The sequence below is a fragment of the Chiloscyllium plagiosum genome, unplaced genomic scaffold (assembly GCF_037043375.1).
Source record: "Chiloscyllium plagiosum isolate Xiang-an unplaced genomic scaffold, Cpla_swu_hap1 HiC_scaffold_4, whole genome shotgun sequence".
NCBI lineage: Eukaryota > Metazoa > Chordata > Chondrichthyes > Orectolobiformes > Hemiscylliidae > Chiloscyllium > Chiloscyllium plagiosum.
The window spans coordinates 134,083,074-134,095,138 of NW_028270142.1; the positions used below are offsets into that span (position 1 = coordinate 134,083,074).

Consider the following 12,065-nt stretch of genomic DNA (forward strand, 5'->3'; position numbering starts at 1 on the left):
TATAGATTCCAATCCAAGAAAAGCCCCCAGTTTGTTATGGACCAGACCAGACCCCCTCAAAATGTTAACAGGGTATCTCAGACTCTACATTTTCTAATTTTAAAGGGGGATGTCAAATGTGTGTTCCAGATGCCACTGGTCAAACTACTCGATGGTAAGCAAAACACAATTTATTTAAACACTATAGTTAAAATATAAACAAAAGAAAGAGGAATTTAGAATAACTGAACTATTGGAAAACTTAATCAAATAATATGGGCGGCACGGTGGCTCAGTGGTTAGCACTGCTGCCTCACAGGTTCAATTCCTGCCTTGGGCAACCGCCTGTGTGGAGTTTGCACATTCTCCCGTGTCTACGTGGGTCTCCTCCGGGTGCTCCAGTTTCCTCCCACAGTCCAAATATGTGCAGGTAGAAGAATTGGCCATGCTAAATTGCCCGTAGTGTTAGGTGCATTCGTTAGGAGAATGGGTCTAGGTTGCTCTTTGCTGGGTCGGTGTGGACTTATTGGGCCAAAGGGCCTGTTTCCACACTGTAGGGAATCGAATCGAACCTAAAAAACAGATACTATACCTACTACTAATTAACTGTTCCAATACAGTAACATCACTTAAACATAGCCCTTGGCAAAAAGGCATATTCAGATACAGACTCTAGCATCCAGGAGGAAACTATATCAGGAAAGATTTCAGAGGAAGTAGATGTTAGGAATCATTCACTGAAGCTTCCAGCTCTTCTGAGACCCCAAACAGTTTCTGACTGCTACAGCTTAATAAACTAGAAAGCCTGGTCTATAAGAGCTGGCCATTCCCCTCCTACAGAAAGTGACTGTTTTAAAAAAACAGAAAGGCCTCAAACATTGTTTACTTACACCATCTTCAGTAGCCAGTTCAGCCCCTCTGCCTTTATATCCTTCCTTCAAAACAAAACCCAGGGCAAAATAACCTTTTAAAGTGACGGTTTGGTCGTAGAGCTAATACACCTCTCCAAGTTCAGAACACTGCACTTATTCTCAGTGCATAACCTGGGGCTATAATATGACCCCCTGAAATAAATTAAACACACCATTTCAAAGAAGGAGAAGACAATTCAAAAACTCAAAATGAATAATATGTTTTGGAGAATGTAAAGTTCCACCCTGCTCCAGAACGCCTCAGTAGGGGGAACGAACCTTGGATCGAATGGTTACTGGAGGACTTGATGGAAAGCAGCCAAACTCAGGCTGCAGTACATTACAATGGGCAGGGGAGCCACATTTCAGGAGACTTAGATTGTGTCGAAGACCACACATAATAAAAAATTCCAAGTTCTTAGTAAGACTTTCCAATTCCAACACAGTTTCAATTTATTAGAGACAAATCGAAGGGCTTTGTACCATTTTTTAGGATTTCACACTGAAGGTTGTTAATGCTCGGGGTTGAAAGGAGGACAGGAGGTGCCTGGATGTGTGTTAGATAATTCAGCTGGCAGCAGTGTCAAGGCTGACCTGGCTGCTATATTAAAATGGAATAACTGAATCTGCATCGCTGTGTTAACTGCGGAAGAGAAAACAGATGCTGATGCAGTTAAATGTCATTAGAAAGTGACTGTTGCCAGAATAATTTAGAAAGGAAACGATGTACTTTTGACAGAAATAGAACCAACGGGCCACAAGGTTAAGACTGACCACACTGCTCTACTGGGCACCAAGGTGGACTCAATGAGCCCAATGGCCTCCTTATGACTAATAGAAGGAGCCACGTGAGAGGTAAACTGAATTGGCTTAAAAACTGGTGGAGAGTTGAACTTGTAAAGAACTTACATATTGGCTTGAAATGGTGTATTTTATTTATTTCTGGGGGTCATATTATAGAAAACTAAAGGAAAGGTACATTGCGGGTGGCACCAGAGATGGAGGAAGAGATTATTAGTTACGAATTTATCCATTAAAGCTGCAAAGAGTTACAGGTATCCTAAAAGAGGAATTATTATGACACTGATAGATTGTGTCTCCTCACCAACCAGCAGAGAAAAGCTTAAGATAAAAACTACAAAAACAACTCAGGAAAGGTTTAGAAAATAATCTTGATATCGAGTGGTTAAAACGCAATTCCCGGTCAGAAACTTGATAGTTCAGTCAAACTGGTCCACTTACATTTACACTACACCTCCCTCAGTCCAAGATGGGGTTAGAGATAGGCTGCTTTTATATCATCTACCCTGACAGGTTAAGGCACATTCTTATAGCTTGGCTTCAATTTAATTATGGGGTAAAAACAATGACTGCAGATGCTGGAAACCAGATTCCGGATCAGTGGTGCTGGAAGAGCACAGCAATTCAGGCAGCATCTGAGGACAGGCAAAATCGACGTTTCGGGCAAAAGCCCTTCATCAGGAAGAAGGTGAAGGGCTTTTGCCCGAAACGTCGATTTTGCCTGTCCTCGGATGCTGCCTGAATTGCTGTGCTCTTCCAGCACCACTGATCCGGAATTCAATTTAATTATGTCATTCCACAACATAATACCATTTCACAGATCAATGAATACAATCTGAGAACATGGTTAATATTGCAATAGCTTTTTTGGAGCAGACCAGACTCCCTCAGTGTGTTAAGAAGCGAGCCCAATTCTCAACATCAAAGACTGACATGCTCCCGCATCCCTTAAAATTATAATTTCTTTACCTGCTTCTCCTGCTGAGCAAACCTTACCATCCAAATAAAGGTTTAAGACGATCTGGTACTTTGTTCTCAACCAACACCTGAGCAGATTGTACATTCTGGTGCAGCTTTTTAGTTTCTATCACCACTTCAACAAAATTCACTGGCTAATCCTGTTTTCCTGCATCCATCTTTTTCTAAACCACCAACACTGTCGACTTCATGTGGCCTACTTTATTGCAGTGAAAATAAGCAGAGCTTTTTTACTTCTCCTTCCCCGTCATGGGTTTCCTTTATACCCTGGGGAAAGCTTCTTTACTATCTTCAAGGAGATTGACTTTTCCCTCACCACCTGAGTTTTCTTTTCCCCAATTTCTATCCCTCATGGATTGAAATTGTTGCTGGAAGTCAAACTTTAATTTATGGACCAACTCATAATGATTGGCCATTTCAGGTGCTAATCTTGCCTTTAACTTGCCTTTAACTCTCTGCTCTTCCACATGAGTTCTCACTACCTTAGGAAGTGAATTTTTGAACCCCCTCAAAATAGCCATCTCTTTAAGAACAGCGTATGTTTGATCTATTTTCAATGTCCGTTATCCACCCACCAAAATTACTTTACCAGATCATTTCAAGCTCAATGTAGAGTCCCTCCTTAGATTCCTGAAACTTTGTCTGTAGGCTTCTGGTACTAACTTATTTGCACTTAAGTTGGCTTTCTTCACCTCCTCATACACCCCAGATTCCTCCTCTGATAGTGCTGCAAAAACAAGCCCTATCTACCAACTTTGTATGGATTAACAAAACCCACATGGCCACTGGCCACTTCATTTGTTTAGCCACTTTCTCAAATGAAATTTAAAAAAAAGCTTCTACATCTCTCTCGTCAAAGTTAGGCAATGTTGGACAGATTTAGATAGATCCACGCCAGGTCTTTCACTATGACAGTTTTGCTCATCATCACTATCCTCCTCATTAAGCCTACCTTCTACCTTAACCCTATTTCTGAAGTTCAAACTCTCTCTCTCTTTCTGTTTTTCTTCTCCCTCTTTCTCCTGCTAAGGGCATCCCTCTCCTTCTCGTTTTCCTCTGCTTTTAATCATAATTGAAACTGTTACATTTTCTTTTCTCTTTCTTTTTGTTCTGCCAAGGCTATTCTTTCCTTTCCTTTTGCCTCTAATTCAAGCTGCTTCATTTACAATTACATTTTAGCGGCTTTCAAAGATTCCAAAGGAATGTCCGGCAATTTTAAATGCAGTTGCCTCCCCTTTCCTCACAGACCTAGGGAATCCCAACTCCAGCTAGTCTGCCAATTCCAGCATGTACTCAGTGAGTCCAACAGCCTCCTTATGACCAATGGATGAAGCCACGTGAGAGGTAAACTGAATTGGCTTAAAACAGGTTGGGAGTTGAACTTGTAAAGAACTTACACATTGGCTTGAAATGGTGTATTTTATTTATTTCTGGGGGTCATATTATAGAAAGCCAAAGGAAAGGTACATTGCAGGTGGCACCAGAGATGGAGGAAGTGATTATTAGTTTTGAATTTATCCATTAAAGCTGCAAAGAGTTACAGGTAACCTAAAAGAGGAATTATTATGACACTGATAGATTGTGTCTCCTCACCAACCAGCAGAGAAAAGCTTAAGATAAAAACTACAAAAACAACTCAGGAGTGGTTAAAACGCAATTCCAGGTCAGAAACTTGAGTTCAGTCAAACTGGTTCACTAACATTTACACTACACCTCCCTCAGTCCAAGATGGGGTTAGAGATAGGCTGCTTTTATATCATCTACCCTGACAGGTTGAGGCACATTCTTACAGCTTGGCTTCAATTTAATTATGTCATTCCACAACATAATACCATTTCACAGATCAATGAATACAACCTGAGAACATGGTTATTATGGTGAAATATGTATAAGAAACTATTTGATCTGGCCAAGATTGCACGGGTCTTTTTCTCTACATATCCCACCTGGTTTGTTAGGGATGGGTGGGGAGCCAGGGGATCAAATTGTGTTTATTTGTGCTCTGCAGAGAGTGGAATTCCATCCCTCCATTAAACTGTGTTATCAATACTAACAGATTGGATTCAGGTTAATGCACTGGTGAGTATTACAAATAAAAACACCAAGACCTCAAACAGTACAAACAAACAAATAACTCCATTGAATCATTTTGGAATTGCCCGTCTTAACCTTCTCCACTGCCTGATCATGTCCATTAATTTGTTTCGTAATACTCCAGAGAACCAGGATAATGTGCTAATGATCTTGGTCTGAATTTCACCACGGCAGATAGTGAAATTTGAAGATGTGGATGCTGTAAATTAGAGACAAAAATAGAAGTGGCTGGAAAAACTCAGTGGGTCTGGTAGCATCTGTGGAGAGAAATCAGAGCTAACGTTTCGGGTCGAGTGACCCTTCCTCAGAACCCTGCATTCTGACGACAGCTCACGAGACCTGAAACACTAACTCTGATTTCTCTCCACAGATGCTGCCAGACCCGCTGAGTTTTTCCAGCCACGTCTATTTTTGTCCCAGACCCAGAGCAATGTGGTCGACTCTTAACTGCCCTCTGGACTATTAGGAGTGGGCAATAAACAGCCTAGTCAGCAACGCCCTCATCCCATGAAGTTTTTTTTTAAATCCAGTTGAAATTTTCAAATATCTCAATGTACAGATACCACAGGATTTTAAATTTTCTGCAGTACCTGAATTTATATTTCAGTGCCAGTCCTCGCCATCGGATGGGTTGTCAATCTCAAGAGCTCGCTATAATTTGGTGCCATGATTTAGGTTTAGTTACAATGGCGGGAAGCTTTAGTTTTTGCATGAATTCAGAGAATGAGAATGGCCCAAGTTCCAAACAGAGTGAATGTTTTGTGTGTATCTTTTGGAACAATAGCCCAGATTTTTCAGTTGGGAAAATAAATGCTGAGATTACCAAATACTGACCATTCTTAGAGACAGCAACATCCCATCACCAATACATAATCAGATGTGGAAATCAGGGCACTGCTGCTATAAGTTGGCCTCTCCAAGCTTCTTAACACTGGTACCTCGCATACACTTAGCTATCAAACACTCGAGAGAAAGGTACTCTTTGGCTCTTCACCTGCCATTGACCTTTCACTGGCACGATAAGTGTTAACTATTCCAAACAACATCTCTGGCGTTATAAAACTCTCACTTTTAACTTTTTAAAATGATTTTAAAATACTTATTTAAATCCTGTACTAAACTTTGTCTTTGTTACTTTTAATTTCATTCTCATATTACATTCTTCCTGTTCAGGTTTCAGTTGAGTATCGTAAATTACACTTCCTGTTTAGAGTCTGCACCTCGATCTTAACGGAGGTGGATTCTGTCAGGAGGATGTTCACAAAAACTGCAATTCCTGGCTTTGTCATTCATTGTTCACCACCATTTGTGATTCTTCAGAGACTGAAGCAGTCCAGATCCAAACACAGCATGATCCAGACAATATCCAGATTTGTGGCGAAAGTGGCAAATTATATTCTGGCCACAGAAATGCTAGGCAATAATCATCTCTTATTGGAGACGATCTAACCATCGCCACTTGACATTCGGGCGGCACGGTGGCTTAGTGGTTAGCACTGCTGCCTCACAGCGCCAGGGACCCGGGTTCAATTCTCGCCTCGGACAACTGTCTATGTGGAGTTTACACATTCTCCCCGTGTCTGCGTGGGTTTCCTCCGGGTGCTCCGGTTTCCTCCCACAGTCACAAAGATGTGCAGGTTAGGTGAATTGGCCATTCTAAATTGCCCGTAGTGTTAGGTGCAGAGGTGAATATAGGGGAATGGTTCTGGGTGGGTTGTTCTTCGGAGGGTCGGTGTGGACTTGTTGGGCTGAAGGGCCTGTTTCCACACTGTAGGGAATCTAATCTAGTCTAAAAAAAAATTCAATGGAGTTGCTATTAATAAATCTCCACTATTAACATCCAGGGGTTACCACTGACCAGAAACTGAACTGGACCAGCTACATAAATAGTTATTCCAAGAGCAGGTCAGGGACCAGGAATACTGCAGTGAATAACCCACATCTTGAATTCCCGCAGAATTCCATCATTTACAAGGCACAAGTCAGGGGTGTAATGGAATACCCTCCACTTGCCTGGATGGGTGGAGCTCCAACAACACTCAGATGCAGCGTGACATCATCCAGGATAAGGCAGCCCACATCTGCTCTTGTCACTACCAACACTCAGATGCAGCAATGTGTACTAGCTGCAGAACTGCAGAAATTCACCAAAGATCCTTGGACAGCACTTTGCAAGCTCACGACTTCCATCCAGAAGGACAATAGATATATGCTATTCCCATCCAAGCCACTCACCATCCTGACTCGGAAATATGTTGCTGTTCTTTCGCTATCACTGGGTCAAGATCATGATCAAAGTTAAAAATCACGCAACACCAGGTTATAGTCTAACAGGTTTAATTGGAAGCACACTAGCTTTCAGAGCGATGCTCATTCATCAGATGATAGTGCAGGGCTCAATCCTAACACACAGAATTTATAGCAAAAATTTACAGTGTTATGTAACTGAAATTATACATTGAAAAATTGATTGTCTGTTAAGCCTTTCAGCTGTTTGAATACCATGATAGTTTCACTTTTATGTGTAAATCACAAAACCTTTTTTTAATAAGTTGCATTCTCAGGTTAGCTGTTAACAATGGTGATAGCTAGACAATATGTTGAAGGTGTTAGCCCCCTGTGTTCTCTGTCTATGCTTGTACTTTGCTCAAAAACTGCATGAATTCATGTAAAACTCTGTTATCTCACTTTTTAGATTAGAATCAATTTAAACATCATGGCATAGACAGAGAACACAGGGGGGCAATACCTTCAACATATTGTCTAGCTATCACCATTGTTAACAGCTAACCTGAGAATGCAACTTTTTAAAAAAAAGGTTTTGTGATTTACACATGAAAGAAGTGAAACTATCATGGTAGTCTAACAGATGAAAGGCTTAACAGACAATCAATTTTTCAATGTATAATTTCAGTTACAGATGAAAGGCTTAACAGACAATCAATTTTTCAATGTATAATTTCAGTTACATCGCACTGTAAATTTTTGCTATAAATTCTGTGTGTTAGGATTGAGCCCTCCACGACCACCTGATGAAGGAGCGTCGCTCCGAAAGCTAATGCTTCCAATTAAACCTGTTGGACTATAACCTGGTGTTGTGTGATTTTTAGCTTTGTATACCCCAGTCCAACACCAGCATCTCCAAATCAAGATCATGATCAGCATTGTGGGTCTAGCTACAGCATATGGATCGCAGCGGTTCAAGAGGCAGCTCGCCACCATTTTCTTAAGGTCAAATTGGGAAGGGCAGTAAATGCTGGCCCAGCCAGCGATACCCAAGTCCCACACGTAAATAAAAAGGAACACTGCAGTTTTAACATTCAAATGTTAGCCTGACTGAGAACTGCGTTCAGTCCCGGGCACCAGCTCTCAGGGAGGACGTAGAGGCACGGAAGGTGTGCAGTTCAGATTCATCAAAGCGATACCTGGGTCTAAAGGGTTAAATTGTGAGGATAGGTTGTACAAACATTTCTGTTGCTGGAGGACCAAGGACGTTCACATTGAGGTGTCTTAAAATAATTAAAGAATACGATAGTTTATATCTATCTACCCTGATTCCTAACAACAGCACCTTTCACTGACTACAATTAAATAAATTATAATTTAATCCCTCATTTGCTGGATCAGATCCAAATTATTGAAAGATAACCTGATTCTAGAGACAATTCCAGAACAAGAAAGTGAAACTTTCAATACAAAGAATGGAGTTTTTGAGTGAACTCTCTCACTCAAAATGCTATTGAGAATGAGGGTCACCTGAAAATGTTAAAACCAAAACAAGCTCAAGGAGCTGAATGACCTCTTCCTGTTCTCTCATTGCTAACTGACACAATCATGTCTATCACAAACAAATCTTTACTTTCTGAATAAAGTTACTTTTAAGGTTTAATCTCAATTAATGTCATTCACATTGGATCACCCCAAAGCCGAGAGTCTGTGTATTATTTGCAAGACGTACAGCAAATTACCTCCAATTGTCAGTGTTCCCTCACCCTCTGAGGTTGGAGCTTTACTTGACAAGTTTAAAAGTTTGGGAATTCACGAGATAATACACTGCTCTACTTCCTCACACTCTTGCAACCGTCCCCTGGATGATTCCCTCCAGAAATTCCACTGTATTTTTCTTAAATAACTTTTAAAAACCTCTCAAAATAGAGCTTTTAAAGAAATTTAAAGGTAATAAAGTTTCTCCTTAAGGAGAAAGTCCTTAAAGAGATAGTCATCGTCAGAGGGTGAGGTGTTTCTGAAAGACATGAGAAAACAGAATGTGGTGGGTAGTCTGAATCTTCTGATGGGGTTAGATTCAGATCAACAATATTTGAGATTGGTTTGAGGCATTTACCACTTGGACCTAACTTAAGAAATTTAGCATAACTGGATGAAGTATTTCCAAATTGCTACACAGTCGATCAACAGGCAGAATGATTGATTGTGACGGCCCCACCTTAATCAGGCAAAGCTGGAATCATCATATGAAGGGGTACTTACTCATGATGGAAGCCAATATCATGATTCCCAACTACCACAAACAACTCTGTGCTGGACGAGTGCCTGAACATCATCTGAAAACGCTTCACATCATCTCTGAAGTCCTATTAAAGATTCACAGCATTAGTGAATTATAGTTTAGCTGGTTCTCATTAAGTCTTTGAATATCCATCTATTCAAAGGAAACAGACTACACAATCCTTCCCCTAAACAACAAAAATACCCCTGACAATTTCTATAACTCACAAGACAATCATTGCCCGAAAAGAAAGGAGGACTGGCCTTTATATAGCACCTTTCATAAATCAGGATATCTCAAAATACCTTACAAACAACAAAGCATAGACAGCATTGTAATGTTGGAAATGTGGTAGGTAAGCAAGCTCCCATGTCACAAAAGGCCATAAAATCTGTTTTTATGATGTCAATTGAGGAACCAATATTGGCCAGAACACCAGTTATAATTTCCCCATTCTTCTTCAAAACAGTGTCATGGGATCTTTTATCACCACTTGAGAGAACAAGAGAGGCCTCAATTTAATATTTTCTCTGAATAGCCAACCACATCCAAAGTGCAGCATTTCGCAATACCGCACCAGAAAATCAGTCTTGATCTTTGCACTCAAATCCTGAATTAGGACTTGAACCCACAACCCTAAGAACACTGCCAAAATTAAATCCATTTCCCTTTTCCTGCAGCCTTGTCTATTTGCCGAGACATTTTTGGCCTTAATTCCCATCAGGACGTCCTCAAAGGAGTTGAACCATTCCTCAGAACATCTGCACTCTCGCATTTGCCAGTATTTTTCCAGGATGGTGGGAGGTAGGGGGGAGGTGGTGAAGAATACTGACCTTGGATAATTTCAGAGATTTCTTTGCAGTGAATTACAAGACAAAGTGAAAACTATTTCCAAACAATTTCATGCAATTGAGTTTAGAATTGCCAAAGATATGCTTACTACAAATTCTGGCAACAAGGATTTAAGCAGCTGAATATTTCTTAAAGAATATATTTATTTCAAAACTACAAGACATAATGGTACTGTATTATTTCAAAGATTTATCCACAGCATTCTTACTTAAGAGGTAAAGAATTATGAATGCTGGAAGGTGCTAAAAATACGCAGGAGGGCAGGCAGCAACTGGGCACAGTCAGTCTGAAAGTGAACTCTGGTTCTCAATCTGAGGATGATGTCTGATCTGTTCAGTAACTTGCTGCAGCTTCTTCTTTTATGTCATTCTATTCAGCAACTGGTTCCCTAAGCCATCCAGTGAAGCATCGGGAGAGTGAATCAAAGCAGGATTCTGAGACAGTGCTGAAGCCGAATTCATCTCAAACTCTTTTGCTTCATTTACATGGAATGTGGCTCCTGATGCTTCTGAACACTGTGGCAGGACTCCCACTGCGAACTACCCAGTCTCTGCAGAGCTCGCCCTCGTGGAAATGTAACTGAGATGCGAACATCAGCAACTTAAGACTTGGAGCCTTGTTTCATATGAATGCACTGCCTGTCAAATCAACAGCCCTATGCTGCAGTGACATTAAGCCAGTGGCCCACTGCTCCACTGACCGGTCTCCGTCATTACTTTCTCCACAAACTTGGTCTCACACAAGTCTCTGCTGTTGTATCCCAACATAAGTAATCTAAAGCAGAATAAGATTAATGTAAGGCAAGTAAAGTTAGAACATAGAACATAGAAAAATACAGCGCAGGACAGGCCCTTTGGCCCTCGATGTTGCGCCGATCCAAGCCCACCTAACCTACACTAGCCCACTATCCTCCATATGCCTATCCAATGCCCGTTTAAATGCCCATAAAGAGGGAGAGTCCACCACTGCTACTGGCAGGGCATTCCATGAACTCACAACTCGCTGAGTAAAGAATCTACCCCTAACATCTGCCCTATACCTACCACCCCTTAATTTAAAGCTATGCCCCCTCGTAATAGCTGACTCCATACGTGGAAAAAGGTTCTCACGGTCAACCCTATCTAAACCCCTAATCATCTTGTACACCTCTATCAAGTCACCCCTAAACCTTCTTTTCTCCAATGAAAACAGCCCCAAATGCCTCAGCCTTTCCTCATACGATCTTCCTACCATACCAGGCAACATCCTGGTAAACCTCCTCTGTACCCGTTCCAGTGCCTCCACATCCTTCCTATAGTACGATGACCAAAACTGCACACAATACTCCAGATGCGGCCGCACCAGAGTCTTATACAACTGCAACATGACCTCAGGACTCCGGAACTCAATTCCTCTACCAATAAAAGCCAGTACGCCATATGCCTTCTTCACCGCACTATTTACCTGGGTGGCAACTTTCAGGGATCTGTGTACATGGACACCAAGATCCCTCTGCTCATCCACACTACCAAGTATCCGACCATTAGCCCAGTACCCCATCCTTTTGTTACTCTTACCAAAGTGAATCACCTCACACTTACCTACATTGAACTCCATTTGCCACCTTTCTGCCCAGTTCTGCAGCTTATCTATATCCCGCTGTAACCTGACACATCCTTCCTCACTGTCAACAACTCCACCGACTTTCGTATCATCCGTAAACTTGCTCACCCAACCTTCTAGCCCCTACTCCAGGTCATTTATAAAAATGACAAACAGCAATGGTCCCAAAACAGATCCTTGCGGAACACCGCTAGTAACTGCACTCCAAGATGAACCTTTACCATCAACTACTACCCTCTGTCTTCTTCCAGCCAACCAATTCCCAATCCAAACCTCCAACTCACCCTCAATGCCATACCTCCGTATTTTTTGCAGTAGCCTACCATGGGGAACCTTATCAA

The 12,065-nt window shown here is 41.4% G+C and overlaps 1 protein-coding gene across 4 annotated transcripts in view; it reads right to left on the bottom strand.

Annotated features, from left to right (window-relative positions):
* Window positions 1-12,065, bottom strand: part of mppe1 (metallophosphoesterase 1) — a 58,922-nt gene that overhangs the window by 33,935 nt on the left and 12,922 nt on the right. For 3 of the 4 annotated variants that reach the window (XM_087986704.1, XM_043687744.2, XM_043687742.2), the window contains exon 3: window positions 9,252-9,355. The exons of the other annotated variant lie outside the window; for it this stretch is intronic. In XM_087986704.1, coding sequence (XP_087842830.1) covers window positions 9,252-9,355 — 104 coding nt within the window. The remainder of the gene's footprint in view (window positions 1-9,251; window positions 9,356-12,065) is intronic. 4 annotated transcript variants of the gene reach the window in all.